The sequence below is a fragment of the Macaca nemestrina genome, chromosome X (genome assembly GCF_043159975.1).
Source record: "Macaca nemestrina isolate mMacNem1 chromosome X, mMacNem.hap1, whole genome shotgun sequence".
NCBI lineage: Eukaryota > Metazoa > Chordata > Mammalia > Primates > Cercopithecidae > Macaca > Macaca nemestrina.
In genome coordinates, this window is record NC_092145.1 from 19,063,298 (window position 1) to 19,087,621 (window position 24,324).

General features: G+C 40.1%; 1 protein-coding gene across 5 annotated transcripts in view; it reads left to right on the forward strand.

Annotated features, from left to right (window-relative positions):
* Window positions 1-24,324, forward strand: part of LOC105481369 (Rac/Cdc42 guanine nucleotide exchange factor 6) — a 119,414-nt gene that overhangs the window by 25,308 nt on the left and 69,782 nt on the right. For all 5 annotated transcript variants that reach the window (XM_011740895.3, XM_011740897.3, XM_011740898.3 and 2 more), the window contains 4 exons: window positions 8,432-8,516; window positions 10,682-10,806; window positions 12,243-12,444; window positions 23,426-23,496. In XM_011740895.3, the coding sequence (XP_011739197.1) occupies window positions 8,432-8,516; window positions 10,682-10,806; window positions 12,243-12,444; window positions 23,426-23,496 (483 nt within the window). The remainder of the gene's footprint in view (window positions 1-8,431; window positions 8,517-10,681; window positions 10,807-12,242; window positions 12,445-23,425; window positions 23,497-24,324) is intronic.

The window sequence follows — 24,324 nt, forward strand, 5'->3', positions numbered from 1 at the left end:
CTCTTCTAGACACTGAGGATCCAGAAGTGAAAAAAAAAATTGAAATCATAGGGCTTGTGTTTAGGCATAATTTACCTTTAAGTCTCTCTGACAGAGCATCCTGTCAATCAACCAATGAATGGTTATTTATCAAGTATTTTGTATATGTTGAATACTGGGGCCAGGGCTGTGGGGGAATGTGGACTTCAAAGAGCCTACCTTTTAATAGGAAATTCAGGAATAATCTCAACACCTGCATAATGAATAAAGAATACTGGGCTGATAGACCACTGAGAGCTTAAATTTACAATATCTCTACAGACTGTAAAGCTGTAGCTGTTTGGAAAAAAAGAAACATGAAGGTAGGTCAGTGAGGACATTATGGATAGCAACAGGTGATACTACTGGAAGGGCTACTGCTGAAAATGACTAGCAGTGGCTCTTTTGTTTCATGGCCCTTGTTTCTCCCTAGTCTTTGTGTGGGGCTATTTACCACCAGTCTCTGCTGTAAATTCTGGTAGGCTCTGGGGCTCCCACCCTAAATCTTAGTAGCTGCTAGGAAAGCAGGGACCAAGGGAGCCCTCTCTCCATAGGTGAGGCTCCTCTCTAACTGCCTGGATTGTTAAACAGGCAGAGAGGAGCTGCTGACTACTGAAATTTCTGAGGATATTCTCATAGACTTCATATATTTACCTTGATTCTCTCATCACTAAGAGTTCTAAAATAAATAGTACCCTGAATGTCTCGGGCATTTGTTCATCTTTTCTATGAAAGGACAAGGAAAAAGCATAAAGGATGTTGGACATTGATTTGGGAACACATGTCTGGCCACTCTTCAATATAAAAACAAATTATTTTCCAAAAGTTCATTTTTAAGTGATTATTAGGGACACAGAAAACATTTTCCCATAGAAACAAGGCTCTACACGGTGATTATGTTTTCTGGCTGGCCCGCAACAGCCTGTTGAATACTTCATGTGGCTGAACTATAGAACTCACAGAGGCTAAGTGGCAGGTGTGATGCTGTTTCTGGGAAAATGTGTTCCGCATTCCAATTTGGAACACTAGGGAGTCAGTCCCTGTTTCTGAAGAGGTGGGAGTGGGGGCATTGGGGAAGACACCCTCAGGTCTGGCACACAGATGCTCCAGCAGCTGAGGGTTCACCCATCCACTCCACCCCGCAAAACTGGCAACCAGTGTGCTTTTGCAAAGGCTCTGGTGACAGGAGCACAGGAGGAGGGGCAGGAGCCGGCCAAGCCACAATGGCTGGCTGACTGTGAGGCAGCTGAGTCTAGGCCTCCTGCTTCCTGTCCTTGGCTTGGCAAGCGCTATTGACGAGAGATACTTCATTTTTCCCTTTCCTTCGTGCCTACTCTCTTTTTGATGAGATTATTCAAAACCATTTGTTCCTTCTTCTTTTTTCTTTTCTTTCTTTTGATTTTTCTTTTTCTTCTTTTTCTTTTTTTTTTTGTTTTGGGGTGGGGTTTTGCTCTGTTGCGCAGGCTGGAATGCAGTGGTACAATCTCAGCTCACTGCAACCTCCGCCTCCCGGGTTCAAGTCATTCTTCTACGTCAGCCTCCCGAGTAGCTGGGATTACAGGTGCCTGCCACCATGCTTGGCTAATTTTTGTATTTTTAGAAGAGACGGGTTTCACTATGCTGGCCAGGCTGGTCTTGAACTCCTGGACTCAAGTGATCCACCTACCTCGGCCTCCCAAGGTGCTGGGATTACAGGTGTGAGCCAGTGTGCCCAGCCATCAGTTGTTCTCTTTTGCTCTCCCTTTATTTAATCCTGTGACTGGCCCCACTAAGATGCCTATATTGTTCCTCATTAATTCCCCTCTTACCTGAACAGTTATTACTCAACTAAAGATAAATCTCTGTTATAGAGAAAGGGGTTCTCCCCTATAGGAGTGCTAACAAGGAAGAATGAGAGTCCTATGGTGATGCTGAGGTAGCCATCAGGAATGAGATTGGTGACTTTTAACGAAGAGTGAGGGAGCAAGCTCAGATCTTGGCTTCTGTCATAGGAGCTCCATGGAGCTGAACTTCCTGGCTCTGGATTCCATGAGGTTCGAATAATCTAGGAGTCCGTATTAGTTATGTAAAGTGACTTTATAGGAATCCACAGAGCCAAAAAGAAAACATAGAGAGTTAAAGCTGTCCATGATCACAGTCCAAATGCCATGATGCAGTGGCAGCAAGATAAAGCCAGAATTTATAAATAGGCCATTTAAAAATGACATTTTGAAAATCAGCTTGTAAACAGGTTATAATCATGTTAGGCTGCAATACCCCAGACTCTCTTTGCTCTGATTCTGTAGTACTCAACACAGTTCTGATTATAATTTAGCTCACCAGAGAGATTTCTCTATGGGGAGAGAGTGCTCTGGCCACAAAATGGGAGTATTTAGTCTCCTTAGTGCTTCATTTATTTTTAGTAAAAATTAAGAAATTGGCCTTTTGGTTTATTCATTGGCCTTTTGTGAGCTTGGCTTGTGTGAGTCCATTCTCAAGAGACTTGAGAACTGAAGACCAGATTCTGGGCTTTGGGGACCCAGCCAAGATGCTGCCTTTAAGAGCTCCTATTTAGATGATGGACCACAAGACCTCTCGCTGAGCTCCTTTGCTCAAAGACACTTTCCAGATGGGAAATGGAGCCTCATAAAGGTAGTGTTGCTTTCCTAAGGTCCTCACGACTGCTCAATAGTGACAAAGCTGAGATTGGAGTCACAGTCTTCTGACTCTCACATCAGTGCTCTTTCCACAACACTGTATGTTGTTTCAGCTACAGGCACAGATTAGATCTTGGAGAGAAAGGGAGGAAATAAAAGTTGAGAGCCGGGTTTGCTCCCTTTTAAGTTTGGTCCATATCAAATAGGAACAGCTATTATTTAAAACCAGGCAGAGTAGAAATGCCACCCACTATATTCTAGTAAGTGGAATACCAGTGGGTAATGAATCCAATTTCTGAGCTAAGAGCATTATTTGTTGCTGACTTTGTGACTGCTTTTAGTAGGAGCTATGTGCACACATCCCAGATCACGTTCACAGAGCCAGGAGCGGTACCACCCAGTGAAATATGACTAAGCAGCTCAGATTTGCTTGCTCTGTTGCACTATGTAATGACATTTCCACCAAAGTTGAGGGGTTAACAGAGGCAGTGTGCTCAGCTGTGAGAATTAGAGAATGTGATTCAAGATGAGCTAAGTTAATTTAAGATTTTGTTCAATAAGAGCAATAAGAACAAGGAAGAGCTGGAATGTTCCTAAATATTTGGAATCTTTTTTAAAAAACAGGCTTGAAGTATAAGCTATATGTCCTTGTGGTCCCAATGAATCACTTGCTTTTCAGTTGATTAGACTTTTAACTCTTGAGTAATGGAACCTATTATAATCACCCCCAACCTTAAATTACCTTTAAATAGAAGTTGATTGGGTGTTACTGAAACCACATGACGTTAAGGATGACCAGTTCTGAACCAGGATAGGGTATGCCTTCTTTTCTTAACCAAGATGTGGCTAGACGGCTGTGACTGGTTAACTCAGGTGGTTAGAGCATGATGTCAAGAAAATCAGGAGGCTAGGTGTCATTGCACATGGCCCAGATGTTTTAGCTTGGTTCTGTAATCACGAGCTGGACCCCTACCAGACCAGGACCTCACAAATATGGGCCATGGCTCATGAGGCAGACCTGGTTCAACAAATAGGAGGAGCTTAGTGCAGTTTTTCCCCTCTTTTGGCAAATGTGGCCAAGTGCCTCCTGGGTGAAGGCTGACCCTTGAAATGAGAAGGACAGCACAGGAATTAGCAAGGCCCCTGTGGAGACAGTCTTGTAATATGGAAGATTTTCTCTTTGCTGTGATTAGTTGAATTAATCATTTTAGAGGCTATAACAAACTCGATGCAGATGACACAGATGCTACTTGTATTGACAGAAGCAAAGGATTTCTTTTTGTATACAGACTCATGGATTGCTTTTTCATTTTTTCTCTATGTCTCATGGAAACATAAGGCGTGCATGGAGGACTACAATGCCCCTCAGAGCACTTTCTTGTGTATCTTTATTGGCTCCATCATTTTCTTGCCCTGTGACTTAACTACTCTGAGTCTTAGTTTACTCATCCATGGAATGGGGAAAATAATTGTACTGACATCATGGGCTTGCTGGGAGAATCAAATGCACAGAAAAAAATATATTTGTATCTTAGTCTGTTCAGACCACCAGAACAAAATGCCATAAACCAGGTAGCTTATAAACAACAGAAGGATATTTCTCATAGTTCTGGAGGCCGGAAATCCAAGATCAAGGCATATTTGGTATCCTGGCGAGGGCCTGCTTCCCTATTCGTAGATAGTACCTTCTCTCTATTTCCTTACATGGTGGAAGGGACAAGGTAGCTCTCTGGGGACCTCTTGGATAAAGTCAACAGTCCCATTCATGAGAGCTATGCCTTCGTGATCTGATTACCTGTAAATGCCCCCACTTCCAAATACCATTATACTGGTGATTAGGTTTCAACATATGAATTTGGGAAGGGCACAAACATTCAGACCATAGCAGTATGTATGTGATGTCCAAGCGTGGTGCCAGGAATATAGCAGGAGCTCAGTAAATCAGTGAACAGTAGCTATACGATAAGTGAGGGAATGGAACAGGGAGCTGGGAAAGTTTCTTCTCATATGCTTTCTGGCTTTTCTAAGTTTAGGGAAAGTGTCATAAAATAGCATACATGTTGAAACTAAGAACTACTCCAAAAGGTTCTATTTGTAATGCTGTAGAAATATTAACTTCTTGCAGTTTACATTGGCAGATCCCCAATAATTCGCAATTAACACCTGGTGTTTAGTGGTTTGCAAATAGGTTTTGCTGTCATTGCGGATATCTAGAATAAAAAGCTGTGAGGAAACATTTAAAAATTAAATGTCTGGGCTGGGTGCAGTGGCTCACGCCTGTAATCCCAGCACTTTAGGAGGCCGAGGTGGGCGGATCACTTGAGGTCAGGGGTTCGAGACCAGCCTGGTCAACATGGTGAAACACCGTTTCTAATAAAAATACAAACAAAAACAAACAAAAATTAGCTGGGCATGGTGGCAGATCCCTGTAATCCCAGCTACTCGGGAGGCTGAGGCAGGAGAATTGCTTGAACCTGGGAGGCAGAGGTTGCAGTGAGTCGAGATCGTGCCACTGCACTCCAGCCTGGGGGATAGAGCGAGACTCTGCCTCAAACACACACACAAATAAAAAATAAATAAATAAATAAATGTTTGATTTCATCTGCTGATGTAGGAATGCAACTTCGGTTGGCTATATGTAAATACTTAAAATATCTTTAATAAAGTTTAATCCCTGTCTGTCCTATTGGTTAGAGTAAATGTTTTTATTGTTGTTAGATTTGAACCTTGCATCATCTGATTGCAGGAATGATACCTTGACACCACCTAGCAGTAGTCTAAGAAGTAGTACTTTTTTCTTGTCTGAGTCACAGTAGTGGTAAGATGAATGGAGGGAGGGAATCCTGCTGTTCATCTGGCCTTCACGGATCCAACTGGAACTAACTGGCTTTTTGTGCACCAAAATAGGTATAAAGAAAGTTCAGCTAATCTGGGACTCAGTCACAAGCCAGAGACACTGAACAGACTAGTGAGGCTTGCACAGGGTACTAGAAGATGAGTATCATCATGACTTTGCCATGATTTGACTTTGACTTTAAAATTTCATTGAAAATGACTTACGAAAATTACATACAGCATAAATGTGCAAATTTACATTAGCTTTTTAACAGATTCCAGTGCTTTGCAGGCAGAAAGGGGAATTGGTTCTCTATTTTGAATGTATAAATGAGTGGGTACTGTAATCTACCTTTCCCTGTTCTTCTCACACCCTCTCTACACGGAATTCTCCTTTGCTTTCTCCTTATTTGGGGACCAGAGCCCTTAGTCTTTCTCCACATCATCATCTCTAAACTTGGTCTCACACTTCTCATTTCCACTAAGACATAAATGACTGATAGTGGCTGAAAATGTGATCCCTCCAGATAATATTTCCATTTTCATAGGGGAGCTCTCTGAAGTGCATGGAAGAAAGATCTAGGGTGGAATTTTCAATATCGTTCAATTTGGGACTCAGAAGGGTATAGTGTGGTGGAGGGTGTTTGTGGTTGTATCTGATTCTCCAGTTACTCTGAAATAATAATGCTTAGGCGTTGCTTTCTCTAGCAGTTCCCAGAGGCTTCTTCCAACTCCTTCCTGTGTAGTTTCTAGTGCCTCAGAATAGGCTTGCAGCAAGAAGAACAGTATCCATGGATAAACTTGAGTATATTGGGGTTTTCTCAAAAGAGAACCGGGTACAGTTCAGGAAGCTTCCCTCAGGCAGATGCAGTGACTCTTGTTGATGCACATTTCATTTTCTGATCAGTTTATTTATTTTCAAAATCAGTCAAGTACCAGTACAAATGAATAATACCAGTGTTGCCATGTATAGCATTTAATAACCCTGGATAAGGAACAACTAAAACCAGAGGGAGAGGTTTTTTTAATCACAACTTTTGCTCTCATGCCTTATTCTGCTAATATTTAACTTTTGCTTGTTATTTTAGATCTACTCATCTCTACCACACCCACCCAAAACATGTATCCACATGGACACACACATGCACACTCCCATTAGGACTGGTGGGCTAAAAACAAGTGAATTTTTTGCTTTGCTACTATTTTGGCATACATGTCATTAACATTTTCCCAGTTGATCAGTTCTAAGGGAGATTCAATAAGTCTGAAATCCCCTGAGATACTAGACACTCTCTCTAGTCTATTGCCTCTTGTTCACCCAGGCTTTGACAAACTAAAACAGAACTCTTGTCAATGTATTTCTGGAAAACTTTGAATTTTATGTTGTAGCATTCAGAAATATATTTGGATTGTGTTGTTGTTTAACTCTTTAGTAATATTAGTATTACTCTTTTATCAGAAATATATTAATGTCTCATTTTTAGATGCAACTGGGCTTTTTGGTCATTTAAAGTTTGAATGCAAAACATTCATTGATTAAATGAATAAAGCGGTGAATCCTAGAATAGGCAGACTGGTGTAGGTTTGCATTTGCATGTATCTTTATTGACCCCCCAAAACGTGAAAAAATTGATATTACATATTTTCATTCTAAAAACAGATGATAGGTTTTCAAGAACATGTACAAAAAAGATAGAAATTTGTCTTGATATGGTTCCCAGAAAATATGCAGATTAAAAATGGAACAAATGCCTCTACCTAATGGGAAGACAGACCCTTCAAAATCCTATGCCCATTACCAATCATGTCCCATATGAAAAGGTACATTTTATTTCCGTCACCACATTTGGGGAAAAAATGATGCAATCTGTTTTCTTTAGGAGACTCCTAGACATCCGGGAACAAAATGTTTTTAGAAGGGGCATTTCCATCCAGAAAGTGGGCATCTGGTTACCTACAGATATACATATTTACATTGTTGGCTGGTACATTAATAGATTGTACCTGTGCATGAGAACACTTCTAATTTCAAATATACGTATTTGGGATTCAATATATTTTAACACACTGACTACATTTCAAAGGTAACAGTTAAATTGCATTGTAAACAACAACATCTGATTGGTATCTTCACTGGGGACAATAGCGTATCAGATTGACAGTTGACTGGTAAAGTGAAATGTATTTACTTAATGTGTTTTTTGCCAAGAGTTGAGTAGTATCACACAGGCTAGAGGTCATATTTGGAAAAGTCATCTAAAGCCAGGAAGAGCCCATAGGCCCAGGCAGGCAAATACTCGAATTCATGATGAGCTGAGAGGGGCAAGGTCAAGCAGCAGAAACTGGGAACTGAAGCTGGGAGCGAAGGGCAGACCTGGGCAGAAAGTTTGGGCAACATGGAATTGGGATCCTAGGCAGTTGGGATGCAGCGGGTGGCAGTGGGGAGGAAGGAGAGCAGAGAAAAAGGCACTTCTGACAATGACTCAACTAGGCACAGCTAATAAACTGTACAGATGCAAGCATGTCAAAAAGGCTCCACCTCCTTATTTGTGGACTGTCCAGGACATTCTGTAGGTGATGGACATTAATTGTAACCCATGCATATGAGCTTCCTGTAACTGGGCTGAAACTATTGATACATTCAGGTCAGAAGAGTGGGTCTGAGTATGCGCTGTTCATTTCCTGGTGGGCGCTGCCTTCTCAGCTTGGCTCTCATTTCCCATTACTGCTTTGCTCTGACTCACTGATGGCCTGCCACATGTCATTAGGCAGCTCAGCTGCTGCTCTCATTTCTCCCAAAGGTATACGGAGGTTTGTGTCTTGGCTTTTGCACCTTTTTTTTTTTTTTTTCCGGAGAGCTGGAGGAAGTGGCCTTTTGATAGTTTTGTTTGTTGAGTTGAATACTTGTAGTGTCTTACGGTTTCAATTTTCCTTTCTCATAGGTATTTGATCCTGATGACCTTTATTCAGGGGTCAATTTCTCCAAGGTTCTGAGTACTCTCTTAGCTGTCAACAAAGCAACAGAAGGTAAGCTGGGCTTGTGATTTATGTGTTCTGGGTGACATTTTTGAATCCATGTGTTTGTGATTACCCTAGGAGCCAACTCTGGCCAGGATTGTTCTCTTGATGCAAATTTTCCCCCTGCTCCCCCAAATACACCCCAACAAATGTCAAATGCTTGAATTTTTCATAGCTTAGGATTTAAAACATACCTATGATAGATGTTATTCTAATGCCCTTAATATAATGATAAGAGCCAAGAAGTTATTCCATTCAAAGCTCTGAATAGCCAACTGAGTATAAAAAACTAGAAAAGAAAAAGGAAAGACCAGTTCCCTTTTTCATAGAGTTTACAAAATACAGCCGTCACTTCCCTTTCCCCACTAGAGACATATTTTTCTCATTGTTTTCTGTATGCCTTTGTCCATGTAAAGGAACCCTTCAGTAGCCTTGCACCAAAAATGAAATCTTGGGTTCATAGGGAGTGAAAATAATATATTTTATTTAAATGTTTAACACCTACCACACTAGAGGTATTAAATATAAACGCTAGTAAATGTGAAGAAAATGACGATACATGTAGAATGTAACTTCACTGCTTCCCTGGTATAATATTTAACCAACAGCTGGATAGTAATAATCATACTTAAAATGCTTTGAGCTCTTGCCCTGGATCTAGGCTGTCAGAAGAGCCACAGGTGATCTCATTCAATCCTTGAAACAACACTGGGGGCAGGTATTATTATTATTAGGTCCATATTACAGATAAGGAAAGTCAGGCCAACAGTTGCCCAACTAGAAAGTCAGTGGCTGAGTTGGGATTCAGACCCACATCTAACTGACTGCCGAGCCCTTATGCCCAAGCACGAGGCTTGCTGCTTAAACTGTTGGAGAGTCAAGAGGCTGTGTAGCCAACATCACCAGGTGCTACAAAAAATGTCAAAGCTATGGTCCCTGCCTTTGAGAAAATTACTGTCTATTTAAGGAGACTCAACTTACCCATGTGAAACAATTAGAGGACAAGAACAGACAATATAATCAAGTGCCAAATAGGTTAGAGCATCTAGGAAGCTATCGAGTAATTATAGTTTTAGTCCAAAGAGCTGTATATAATAGCAATACATGTAAAAATACTTCTCCAAAGTTGTTCTTTTGCTATTTGGAAAAAAAAAATGCTTTTGAGCTATTGCATGGCGTATAGCTGAAAGTACAGCTAATTCAAGTAACTATATTTAACACACATGACAACTATCCAGTTCTAGTCAGGGAGGATCGTGTAATTCTAACATTATGCCACACAAATTATACGTTCTTTTGCCAAACTCTCCTAGCAAGTTTTACAGTCTCTTCCCTTGCCACAGATATTTATAAAATACAAGGAGGTGAAAGTTAAAACCCACAGCATCAAGGAAATTACTTGGATACTGAGCTTGTCGCCTAGGGAATGTTTGGGCTTTAGACTTTTGCAGTTTATATCTTTTAAAAATAAATGGAGAGGAAAAGAACCCTTATTTAAATTTGTCAAGAAGCCAGCTTCTCTCTTTTGTATACTCTCAACAAACTGAAAACATCCAGCTCAGCTCTGGCCTGGTCGAATTTCACAAGGTTTCAAGGAAGAGAAGACTCTTGAATCTGATTGTTAAAAAAAATTATTCTAGTATCAAGATTGCATCTTTCCCAAACACACCTTCTCTTTCACTCTCATTCTCCACCCTGCCCCACACACATCAGGGAGATTTTACATTATATATGCCACACATATTGTTACGTGTGAGTAAGAAATGAGCCACTGAGTTATGGGCCAAAAAACAAAGAGAGAAATTTGAAATATTTCAAAGTAATAAGAGCCACAAACAGCTGTTTGGTGCCCAATATAGTTCTGCCTTGGATAACAGGGCATAGTGTTGCAACTGGTTCAGGAGGGAAGAGTTGTAGGGAAATGGTTAAGAGAAAATGTGGTTCTGTCGCTGTTTTTCATTCTACTGGAGCACAATGGCCAGTAAGGTTACGAACAGGAAGTTGGCCACCAAAAAGGGAAGGGGGATTGAAATACACTTGCCGTGTTCATGATGATAACAGTTAGAATTACAGCCAGGATGCCTCTGATAGTATCCCGAGAAAGATAATGTTATGTGGTAGATGTTTTTCTGACCTGAGTGGTTCCTTTAACATGCCTTTTCCTCTTTTCACAGATCAGCTATCAGAAAGACCATGTGGACGTTCCTCTTCTCTTAGTACTGCTAATAATTCTCAGACAAACCCACAGGGAGCAGTTTCTAGCACAGTTTCAGGGCTGCAAAGGCAGTCAAAGACAGTGGTAAGTATAGTCCCCAATTCTCCGTCTGTTTTAAAATCCATAAAATTAGATTGATATCCTAGTCGCATCTCCATATGTGGTGAGACAGCCATCCGGTTTGTTTTGGGCATCACTGAGAAAACTAATTATAAACTGAGCACCAATTCAGGCTGGCCCAAAGGAGCAAATCAAAGGCATGTGGTGGGGGCAAAAATCCAGATTGACGCTCCAGCTCTGTCCCTTACAAGAATTAGGCAAGTCACTTAACTGAGAATGCTATGCAAACGGAAGTCATTATGGCTACTTTCTGATGGCAATTTGCTATTATTTTCCCTATCCTTTGTTTTATTAGAACTAAATAGTGCCTGACACATAGTAGGCAATCAATAAATATTGATCAGTATCCTCATTATTATTGTCATTTTTATTTTTCTCTTTCCATTCCTAATGAGGAAGGCCTGATTTTAAATTTCAGTCTATGATGAGCTTCTATATTGGGATCTCCCAGTTGCCTTTTCACTTGGTCTTATTGGGAGCTTTTATTTGGGAGGAAATGCCTCATCTTCTACTCTTTGGGTGAAACCTTTATTTCCTGTCAAAAGCTACCCACTTCTAGTGAGACATTATGACCAATTACTTCCAAAGCATTTGAGTATGTGGTTCTTAACCTTTTTAGATCACAGATCCTTTGAAAGGCTGATGAGCACTATGGCTCTACACCCTGGTACCCTCTTAAATTGTGTACAAAAGCCCATGTGTATGAACTCGTTTAGACAAAGATCTGTTGTGCTTATCAGATTCTCTAAGGGGTCTGTGACCCTCAGAAAGGAAGTCCAGTTTATACATGACAGATTAGAAATTCCTGACTTCATATATCCATGTAATAAAACTGCAGTTGTACCCCCTAAATCTATACAAATAAAAAAATGGAAAAAAGAATTCCTGACTTAGGCAACTATGGGGTATTTGATCTTTGCATATAAATAAGTCTTAGCCAAATTAAGATATCCTTAGTAATTAGGAGATGGGAGGCAGATTTTTATGGAGGGTAGGTTAGTACATCTTAGTTATATAATTATGTGGACTGTTTGTGTGTTGAGTAGAGGCAGGGTGGAATAGCTTATCCACGGTGGAATAGCTTATCACTCTACTTTGTTATCTGGCTTAGTTAAATAGATAATCTTTAGATAATGGGGAGGGGTCTGGAGAGAAAAATGAAAGCTATGACCCACTTCAAAATACACATTCTCACAAATGCCAAAGCTTATATACTGTTTTGAGGGATTTATTAATCCCTCTGAGACCCATTCATGGACTCCTAAGTTAAAAACTCAGGACTGAGATGGATTTGGGGTTTTGTCTTTGCTTCCTCCACTTTATTTGCCTAAATCCATATCATTTCTACCCCTGCCTTATTTAGATGAGTGCTTAATCTGGTGTGGCTTTTGTTTCTCTAGGAGATGACGGAAAATGGAAGTCATCAGTTAATAGTAAAAGCAAGATTCAACTTTAAGCAGACTAATGAGGATGAACTGTCAGTTTGTAAGGGGGACATCATTTACGTCACTCGAGTTGAAGAAGGAGGCTGGTGGGAAGGCACATTAAATGGGAGAACAGGCTGGTTTCCCAGTAATTATGTCCGTGAAATTAAATCCAGTGGTAAGTGAAGTTTTTAAAAGCCTTTTTGATTGTGACTCTTGTACTTTCTTGGTATTCTTACTGAAAATTGTGTAGTTTTAATTGGTTAACAGAAACTGTTTATACTTGTATGTGTATGCCAAAAATAAGAGTAGAACAGAACTGGGAAAAATCTGTGATTAGATATTTTGAAACAAATTGTATTTAGATTACATTAAGGCAGCAGAAAAATAAAAAAAGCAAAGGAATTCAAAGCTCAGACAACTGGTCCACCCTAACTGTATCCCTTTATGTCTACTAATTCTAGCCCATGTTATATAGTACATAGTCCTTCTTACTACTCTAAAACTTACCATGGCAGAATCCAATAATAAGAGAGGCCATGTGCTAACTTCCTTTTTTTAGCCCTAAGCCCTGTAAGCAGACCTAAGACTAAATGCCTCAGACATGAGAGATGATAATGATAGGGCTGCAGGAAGCTGGCCACTTTGATTCTGAACAAGATTGCCCTTAACTCACTGCATACTGCTAACTGTTTACCTTTGTTTGGTAACAGTAGCCAGAGAATGACATCGAATTGCTCTTCAGTAGTGTTTTCTTCTCTCTCTTTCTCTCTCTCTTTTTTTTTTTTTAGACCGGGTCTTGCTCTGTTACCCAGGCACAGTGCAGTGACTATCACAGCTCACTGCAGCCTGAACCTCCTGGGCTCAAGTGATCTTCTTGCCTCAGCCTCCCAAGTATTTGGGACTACAGGTGCACGCCACCACACCCAGTTAATGTTTAAACATTTTGTGGACAGGATCTCCCTATGTTGCCCAGGCTGGTCTTGAGCTCCTGGCCTCAAGTGATCTTCCTGTGTCTGCCTCCCAGGGTGCTGGGATTACAGGCATGAGCCACTGCGCCTGGCCACTCTTTAGTAGTTTTCCTTAGAGTTCTTTTGATAATTCACTTGCCCTATATTGTTTAAGAAGATAGGCTCCACTGATATTGCAAAAAACCCAGCAAACCCTTATACATAAAAATATGTCACAATACACATAAAACAGCATTTAGTTATTCACATGACTACATCTCTTTACCTTTCAAAAATATTTACACAAGGGCTCTTTTGAGTGGTTAGCTCCTCATCGCATCATCTAGATATCTTATTGCTTTTTCAATGCCTCAAAATTGATACTATTAATTAATTAATAAAATTATAGGCTCACTGTAAGTAAAACGAAACGTCGTGGAAATATACAGTTGACTCTTGAACAACATGGGAATTAAGGGCACTGAGCCCCCATGCAGTTGAAAATCCATGTATAACTTTTGACTCCTCCAAAACTTAACTTCTAATAGCCTACTGTTGATTGGAAGCCTTACTGATTGTATGTTATATGTATTATATACTGTGTTCTTATAATAAAGTAAGCTAGGGAACAGAAAATGTTATTAAGAAAATCATAAAGAAGAGAAAATACATTTATTATTAGTTAGGTGGAAGTAGATCATCATAAAGATCTTCATCTTCATTGTCTTCATGTAGAAATGGGATGGGCCTGCAAAGTTCGAACCCATGTTGTTCAAGGGTCAGCTGTATAATGTAGATAATGAAAGTTCCTCTTCTCTTTGCACCCTCCCCCAGATAACCAGAGTTAGGAGCTTTTTCCTAAAGTGTTTAAGATAAAATTAATTTGCACACTTTTCTGTGTTCTGTGTTGTGTTAAAAGGGGTATCTCCTTTAATGGAACATGTTTACTAGCAGACTTATAATTATATACCTATATGGAGACTTCTCAGCATTTTTAATTACTGGGAATCAAGAAAGTTCTGTTGAGCCCTGGAGTATTTCCACAGGCTTTGCCTGGAATTTCCTTGGTTTTGATGATATTCACAGACGATATTCACAGATATTTTTACCTCTCACTACATCTTTCAATTGATTCAATTTTGTTGACAGGATCCCTGAAAGATTTTCCAGATTCACTCTAACATTGTTCCCTGATACAGTGTCTTTATCTGCAAAACTGAAAGGAGCAGTAATTTTGTCCAGGAATCCCAAGCACTGCTGAGGGGACCTGGGAAGTGAACAGCACACCCTCAATTTGACGACTCTCCTTATAATGTCCCTCACTGTGATTCCTTGTAGCAGTCCGGCCACTCCCTTATAGACTGCCCCAGGTTATTTGTCCTGGTCTTAGGGCTCTTCTTTTTAAAATTTCTTCTATATTCTCTCTGGTTTAGGACTCAGCTTAGGATTCATGTGGCAAGCTCCAGCTCTGATTTGAGCACTTAGGTAACCCTTAGAAACATCTAACCCAACTGTCAAGGACAGGTCTGAGTTGCTTGGGCCAGGAAATGAGTGCTAGTCAGGGAAGGCCTGGAACTAGTAGTGTAAGGAACAACCTCTCTCATTTAGCTTATGACAGCAGCTTCCTAATTGGCATCTCTGCCCCTGTTTTTGTCACTCCTGTAATCCAGTCTAAACTCAGTACCCAGAGTGATTCTTTCAAAATGTATCTTGGGGCCGGGTACAGTGGCTCATGCCTGTAATCCCAGCACTTTGGGAGGCTGAGGCGGGCAGATCACTTGAGGTTAGGAATTCACGATCAGCCTGAGCAACATGGAGAAATCCCATCTCTACTAAAAATGCAAAAATTAGCTGGGCATGGTGGCGCATGTCTATAGTCCTAGCTACTTGGGAGGCTGAGACAGGAGAATAGTTTGAACCCAGGTGGTGGAGGTTGCAATGAGCTGAGATTGTGCCACTGCACTCCAGCCTGGGTGACAGAGCGAGACTCTGTCTCAAAATAATAATAATAATAATAATAATAATAATAATAATAATAATGATGATGTAACTTTTGTCATGGCTCCCCATCTCAAAAAAAGAAAAGGCCAAGGTCATCACAATAGCTTCCAAGGCCCTCCAGGATCTGGCCTTCCATTGCCCTTCTGGCCTCCTCTCTCATCTCTCTTCCCCTCACTCATTCCACTTTAGCCACACTGGTCTCTTGGCTGCCTGTGCCAGACAGGCTCCTGCCTCACTTGGTGTCCCCCTGTCTGAAACACTCTCCAGCTGTCAGCGCGGCTGGCTCCCTCACCTCCTTCAGGTCCACTCACTTGTCCACTTCACAGGAGGGCCTTTCCTGGTCACCCAGGAGAAAATTTAACCCTATCCCCACTCCCTCTATCCTCCTTCCCTGCTTAAATTTTTTTGCTTATTATTTTTCCCCATCTAACATAATACACATTTACTTATTTATTTCCTTTACTGTTTATATTTCACCATTAGAAATGTAAATACCACAAGGGCAGAGACCGTTCGTTTTGTTTATACTCAGTAAATATTTGTAAAATGAATGAATATTATGGGATAGGTAATTCAATTCTGTTCAGCCTGTTCACTGAGTACCTCCTAGGCACTCAGGGGGTCTATAACAATCTATACCTCATAGATGCCGTCCCCTAGCACCTTACAGTCTAGTAATCAACACAGGTTTGTGCACAACTAACTGTTACAGGCCAGGACAGAGTAAGTAGCACAGACAAAGGACTGAGTAAGATGCTGTAGGAACAGTGAAGAAACAATTTGATTAACAATAACATAAGGAGTGGGGAAGCACTTGAATTGGGTCTTGAAGGACAGAAGAAGCTTCTGAATGGGAGAAGAAGATTAGAGGGAATTTTTAAGTTCAAGCATGGAAGTAAGAGTGGATGGTGGGGTAATTTGGGTTGAGAATCAGATGCATGACGATAAGGAATGGGACCTTGAGCTGGAACTACATTAAGAGGTGGTGTCAATGTCAAGTTTTAGGCAAGGGATAACATGGTTTAGGAAGATCTTTCTGGAGGTAATGTGGGGGATGGATTTCAGGGAAGTGGTGGGAATAACCAGCAAGGGTGTAGAGAAACTAGCAGAGGCTACTGCTAAGGTCCAGGCAATCCAGATAGTGGTATGGACTGCTGTGGGGATAGTGGGGAGGAAGAGAAGTGGATGGTTGCAGTATATACTGTTGAAATGAAATTTTAAAAACTTGCTGATGATTAATTTTGAGGATAAGGGAACAGATGAGAACAATACCAAGTCTAGAGGTCCAGCTTGATGGTGAGCTCCTTAATGGCATGCAGTGTCATGCACCTAGCCAGCCCACAAAGGTTGATTTCTCTTAATGAGGGCGTCAATCTCTGTCTTGGACACTGGTGTGGTGGAGAAGCCTAAGTCATGGCTTTTGCCTTCAGGGTGTTGATACTCCATTGTAGAAAGACATCATTAGAATACAATATGATAAGTTTAGTGATAGAGCTAAATACAGGATGCTATGGAGAGGTGGGAGGAGAAGAGAGGAATATAACTCATCTTGACAGGGAAGTCAAGGGGACTTATTCATCTTTGTATACCGTCTTGTCTCCATATGCCTAACATGGTGCTTTAGACATAGGAAATGTTTGATGTGTGCTGAACTCTGTTAATAGAGAAGATAGGAGGAGGCAGAGGTTGAGTGTGCATGTTTCTCTGTGTGTCTGTGTTGGGGGGGTGATTGGTACTGAAAATGATGAAGTGTTTTGTACTTGAGCAGAGGTGCACCGAGTCATAGGTCTGAAGATTTCTAGCAAGTAGTTGGCAGTATGGTTATGGAGCACAGGAGAGAGATAAGAGCTGGTGATGAGGCAACTGACAGTATAAGTCAGTGGACAATGAAGTGTGAAATATATAGCAGAGCATCGGTGTTCAGAGACAGAGAATGCGTTGTGCCTAAAGAGGTTAGGGGAGGCTTCATGGAGGAGACAGGGCTTAAGCTGAACACTGAAAGACAGATAGGCTGTGAATAGGCCCAGAAGAGAGGCAAGGACAATCTAAATCATAGTGATTGTTCAGGGAAAACAAAACACACGATGGTTCTGTGGTAGGACTGAGCAGAGTGAGCTTGAGGGACAATGGAAGAGACTAGCTTCAGGTAATAAAAATGTCTTGCTGGGAAAGTAGGTGCTCAATGAATCTTTGTTGACTTGAATTCTTTCCTACCCCACTCTTGCCACCACCACAAAATAGTAGGTAAGCCAAAACCTATCTAGGATGCTGCCAAGGAATATTTTAAATTAAATGCTATGTTGTGTTACGTTTGGTCTAGAAAATACTTTTCCATTTTTAATTAATTAATTAATCTTTCTCTCTGTCTTTTTTTTTTTTTTTTTTTTTTTTTTTTTTTTTTTTTAAACACGGTATCTCACTGTGTTGCCCAGGCTGGTCTCAAAACTCCTGGGCTCTAGCGATCCTCCTGCCCTGGCCATCCAAAGTTCTGGGATTACAGAGGTGAGCCACCATGCCTGGCCTTCATTTCTTTCAACGAACTCCATACTGATGTATATATTTTTTTCTTTTTTGAGATGGAGTTTCACTCTTGTTGCCCAGGCTGGAGTGCAATGGCACGATCTCAGCTCCCCACAACCTCTGCCTCCCGGGTTCAAGCGAGTATCCTACCTCAGCCTCCTAAGTAGCTGGGATTGCAGGCATGCGCCACCATGCCTGGCTAATTTTGTAATTTTAGTAAGGAATGTTGATCAGGCTGGTCTCAAACTCTCGACCTCAGGTGATCTGCCCGCCTCGGCCTCCCACAGTGCTGGGATTACAGGCGTGAGCCACCGCGCCCAGCCAACGTAGAGTTTCAAACCCCATTGCCATACAACCTTTTAGGCCATTTATAAAATTCAATCAGGCATGGAACTAAAAATCTTTAGTGATCTCAGTCTGCTTACTATTGGGTCAAACATATAACACTGTGGCCACTCGAAGAGTCAGTAATTCTGACACATTCATACATGCAGCCTGGAGGGCGGAGGGACATTTAGCCTGATACTACACATTCTTTTGTAATGTCTTAAAAGCAGAACAAAACAAGCCCAAAGCCATACAACCCTCACCCTGCAGATTGCTGTGCCATGGGAGTGCTGTGCATAGTTTTCCTCCCTTCAGTCTGTCATTGACAAGAGCACTTTGTGCTCTGGTAAATTTGCCCTTGGAGAGTGGCGTTTTAAGTTTTGGATTCCACTGTAACTCTCATCTAGAGATAATTATGGCCAAAGCTCTGGGGATAGCTTTTTCCCGCTCTTTGAGAAGAGGCTGATTTCAGAGGTTGTATAGCATAAAGAATCACCCACCTAATACTATAGAAAGTTAAGAAATAGAAGACTTGAGTATGAAACACACACAGACACGCACACACACACACACACACACACACACACACACACCTCTTTTTAACATGAGCTTGTGGCTGAAAGTAGAGTAAGTTTTTGTGACCATGATGATAAAAGCCTCTCTCCAAGGATGATTGAACCTGGACATTGATGACATCATGAAGCCATTGTCATCAATTCTGCTTGCCTACCTCTGGATTTCCTATTACATGAAAAAAAAACCCCTATTTTGACCAAAAATATGTTTTTTTAAGGATCTTATTTCATGAAAAATACATGTATTAATAACTTAGTCATTATATAAGTTACAGAACATTTTTTTTTTTTTTTGAGACGGAGTCTCGCTCTGTTGCCCAGGCTGGAGTGCAGTGGCCAGATCCCAGCTCACTGCAAGCTCCGCCTCCCGGGTTTACACCATTCTCCTGCCTCAGCCTCCCGAGTAGCTGGGACTATAGGTGCCGCCACCTCGCCCGGCTAGTTTTTCATATTTTTTTTTTTAGTAGAGACGGGGTTTCATCGTGTTAGCCAGGATGGTCTCCATCTCCTGACCTTGTGATCCGCCTGTCTCGGCCTCCCAAAGTGCTGGGGATTACAGGCTTGAGCCACTGCGCCTGGCCTACAGAACATATATTAAGGGGCTTTGCTCTTGTATTTCATTTGAGCCAGATACATTATAAATGAGAAAATTAGCCACTTATATACAATTTTCCATTCTCTCTTAAAAATCAGTGGTAACTTGTAAGTTAACTTGTTATTAATACATCAAAGTAATTTCTGCTAGTACAGTGGCAACATAATGGTGATTATATCCTTTTTAAATTTTTGTCTCTGTTCTGTTACCTAGAAAGGTTGAGGGTTTTGTTGGTACTTTGCATTAAAAATTTCCTGGCAAAATTTTTAAGCCAAGAAATTATTGAGGCAAGTGCGATTGAGCAGATATTTTAAACAAATTCTATTTTCTCCCACTGATTCAATTAAGAGGTCATCAAATCCTTCTTCTAAAACTTCTTATTAGCAGTAAATATAGATATCAATTGAGGGGATTAGGTACATGGTTAATTAAATTTGTATTAAGGCAGATTAAGAAATCAGTCTTCCTGCTCATTATAAACCAAAGCTAGGATTGAGTTTTATATTTAGACTTCCTGTTTTAATCCCCTGGGTGTATCACATAGATGTTTCCTGTCCAGAGAGACTATTTGTCACTCGATTTCTTTTTGTCCTATCACCACCAACAGGCAATAGTAATCTGCACACCAGCAAAGGAAGAGAAAGAATCAAAAATTAATTGGAAAGGGATCTTTACATCAGAATCAGGAGGATTTCTTATGCCTGTATTTGTGTGACACTCTTGTTTGAGTTATATCATACAAACAATCCACTGGAATTCTTCACTATATTGACTGATTTCCCCCCCCCCCCCACACTGATTGGATTACCCAATCTCCTCATTGCCTTAGAACACCACCTAAAATGTTTACATTTTCATGTTCGTTCTAGTTAGGTCACTTTCTAATCCGCCACCAGGGACTGAACTTGTCTCCTCAGAACCTCCACATATTCATTCCTTCTTTGCATGTTGCTGAGTGTGGGTTTCAGAGAGTCTTTCACGTGGCGGGAGTAAGAAGTGGTAGGGGTGGGGGTGGGGAGCAAAGAAGGAACAAGAGGCCAGAAACTGTCACTGAGGTCATAGTGCTGGTGTTTTTCTCTTTGCATTCCCTCTTGTAGTGTTTCATGGAGCCAGTCATTTGCAAGGTCTACGTTTTTTTAGACTTTCCAAGTTTATCCTTCCAAATCTGTCTCCCTTCTGTTCTTTGTGTTAATTCCCCAGCTTAGACTAAGACTGCAGAGAGAGCTAGAACTTCAGTGCTATGCTGAATTAATAGTGGTGAGAACATGCATCCTTGCCTTGTTCCTGATCTTAGGGGGAAAGCATTTAGCATTCGGTCTTTCCCCCTTTTATAAGATGCTAACTGTAGGTTTTTTGTAGACACACTTTATTAAGTTGAAGAAGTTCTTTATTCTTATTTTTTCCATGAGTTACTTTTTCTCAAATAGGTGTTTAATTTTGTCAAGTGCTTTTTCTGCATCGATTAATATTATCATGTGACTTTTTTCTTTTAAGAATGTTAAGATCATGGGTTACATTAATGGATTTTAAAATATTTAACCAACCTAGGATGAATCCCATAGTATACAATTCTTTTAAAATATTGCTGAATTCTACTTGCTAATATTTTGTAAATTTTTTTGCATCCATATTCATGAGGGATATTGGTCTGCAGTTTTCTTTTTTGCACTGCGTTTGTATGGTTTTGGTGTCAGTGCAATAGTGATTTCATAAAATGACTTGGGAAGTGATCTCTCTTTTATTTTCTATGTGACATTATATGGAATTAGTATTGATTCTTCCTTAAACAGTTAATAGAATTCTCCAGTGACACCTTATGGGCCTGGAGATTTCCTTTTTCAGAGTTTTAAATTTACAAGTTCAATTTCCTTAATAGTTATAAGGCCATTCAAATGATCTATTTCATATTGGGTGAGTTGCGGTAGTTTTTGTTTTCTGAGGAATTGGTTCATTTCACACCTAAGTGTCAAATTTATGTGTGTAGAGTTGTTTGTAGTATTCCGTTATTATCCTTTTTATATCTCCAGGGTCTGGACTGATGTTCCCTGTTTCATTTCTGATAGTGCTCACATTTTCCCAGGAAAGCCTTATGAACCACCAGTGGATCCAGGTGGATCTTGAACTAGCATAAAGCTTCCAGGAACTGGCTATGCTCCACTTGTCCTCACCGGGGAGTGACAGAATTGTCCCTCATTGCTACTTTTCTGCCTTATTTTCACTCTGCCTAACCTGGTCCCACTGGATAACTCACTGTCACAAGAACAGTTCTGCCTTGAGCATTGCCATTTATACATCTGTGTTTCTGAAATCTTCCCCGAAAAGAAAACTCTGTACTGCCTTCCCTGCCTGTTTGAATTCCATCTGCCCTTCAGGGCCAGATCGAGTACCTCCTTCCCAGCAAGGTCTTCTCTAACCATCCCAGATCAAACTCATAGCCTCTCTGAACTCCAGCAGGAACCCCGGTCCATGCCATTGACCAAGCCCTTCAGTAGCTTTATCTCTGGGTATCATATTGGTTAGGAACACAGGCTCTTGTCAAGACATACCTGGGCTTCAGTCTTGGCTCTGCCATTTCCTAGCTGCATGACGTGAGACAACTGACTTCACTTCCTTGAATCTTAGTGGCCTCTTCTGTAAAATGAGAAGATAGTCTGCCTGTCAGAGTTGTTGTAAAGATCAAATAATGTGTCTTAAATGCTATTAAGTATGAAATAAATATTAGGGACATTCCAATACAATAATAATTAAAAATCAAGGTTAAATGGGAAAATATTTATAAAATAATATTGTAATAGAAGAATTATAAAACTGCAGGTAAGGTTAGAAAGATCCAAGAGTGTGTGCATGTGTGTGTTCACAAACATACAAAAAAGAAAGGGAAGACACATTTCAAAAACAGTCTAAATGATGATGGTTAGCTCTAGGTAATGGGCTAATTGCTGGGTTTTGTTTTCTGTTCTATATTTTAAATTTTTGAGGGTGGGATTGCAATAGATTTATAATTTGAAAATATTATTTAAAAAAGAAAAATGAAGATCTGATGATATGTTATTATTTGGTTATTTATACTGCACCATACTTTAGAAAGGGTTTAAAACAGCATACAGTATAGCAAGTTAAAATTAAAATATAAAACAAAGTGAAGCAGAGGAGAAAATGCAGGTAGGAAAGATGCTATGTTGTGACACTGCTAAAAATTTGTTATGAATGTCTCATATTTTTATTGTGTGTTTTTTTTTTTTAAAGAATGTCCTAGGATTTCCTTTAGTCATGAGTTTAATAAGTAAGATTAATTTAGGTAAAAGAAGGGCAGCATTTTACAACGCAATGGAATAATATTAAAATTATACTTAAAAGAGAATAATGTCCTGCTAGTTTTCATCGAGTTAAACCTTCTGATTATTTTGTTGTTGGCATAGTAGACACACCCAAGAAAAGCATGCTTGCCATTATTTATATTTTATTATACTTGTATAGTAAATTGCACATTATAAGTACAGATGCTTCTTGACTTACGATGGGGTTACATACTGATAAACCCATTGTAAGTTGAAAGTATCATAAATTAAGAATACATTTAATACACCTAACCTACTGAACATCATAGCTTAGCCTAGCCTACCTTAAATGTGCTCAGAAAACTTACAGTAGCCTGCAGTTGGGCAAAATTATCTAACACAAAACCTATTTTATAATAAAGTATTTATTAGGTCATGTACACAGTAGTTTGCCAAGGCAGGAAAATGTCAAAACAAATTATGATTTCTACTGAATGTGTATCACTGTTGCACCATTGTTAAGTTGCAAAATCATAAGTTGAACCATCATAAGTTGGCGACTATCTGTATGCATTTGGCTAGTATTGGTTTTGCGTATCTGTTTTGAATAAGTTGAATGGAGAGGGCAGACAAACCCCAACCGGGAGTAAAGTTCTTGCCCTGGCCCTGCTATTTCTTAGTTAGGTCTTAACTCCTTGGCTTATTCCTCCTTTGGAAATTGAGGGGTCTAGACAAGAAGGTCTAACTTTGACCGTCTATAGTTTAGCACAGTTGTAGTTTCACTTGTTTAAGAATGTACATTTCCATTGATCCTTCCACTGGGAATCTTTATAGCATGTTGGTTGACCTATGTTATAAAATGTTCATAATAGCCTTCTGTGATATTAACATAATTTAAATGTCTTTTTCACAGAGAGACCTCTTTCCCCCAAGGCCATCAAAGGATTTGAAACTGCTCCACTTACCAAGAATTATTATACTGTGGTAAGTGTTCAGATGATGAATAAAAATTTTCTTGACTCTATATGGAACTTTTTCACTTGTCAAACCATTGATGTGTTGAGGTGACACAAAGGAAAGACTGAATAAAGTTGCATGCATGAGTCCAATGCCATTCGCATTACAGTGGAGCTCTTCTACTTATATGCTTCTTACAGATATCTAGAAGTCTTATATCTACCATGCTGAAAAATTCAAAGGTAGCATGGATTCAGAGCAAGCCCTATTAAACAGCATGAAATAGAAATTGGCTAATATGTAAGAATTATGGTGAAATTCAGCAGTTAAATATACCCTTAACAGATATTTAGAAGGTGAATTTCCAAGTTCCTGTAATGCAATAAATTTTAAGTGGTTGCATTTTGTGATTTTACTTCAGAATCAATGACTTCATTATTATATCCTCTGGAATATTATCATCCTTTAAAGAGAGCCCAAAAGGAAAACTGCCCTTTGGCACAGTGGGAGGAATGACATGGCTCTGGCTTAAACACAGATATGTCAAAATATGTTAGCTATAAATAGGGTATGTGCAATACTCAAAATAAATCCCTATTTGAAAAAGAAGTCGCATCATTCTCCTTCATCTACTCTCTGCTTTCTCTTCACGTCTCCTTTCCAGACTTGGTCCAGTCACTAATTAAAAGGTCAAGTCATGATTAACCTCTAAGTTTCCCTGTCTGGTAGCCTTGTCATTCCCCTGGCCCCGCCTCACTACCTCAGCTGAAATACAGTTTCACTTTTTTACCCAGTGTTCTATGTGCATTTGTCTTGCATACTCATCTCCCTTTGTGCATGGATAGAGTTTTTAAA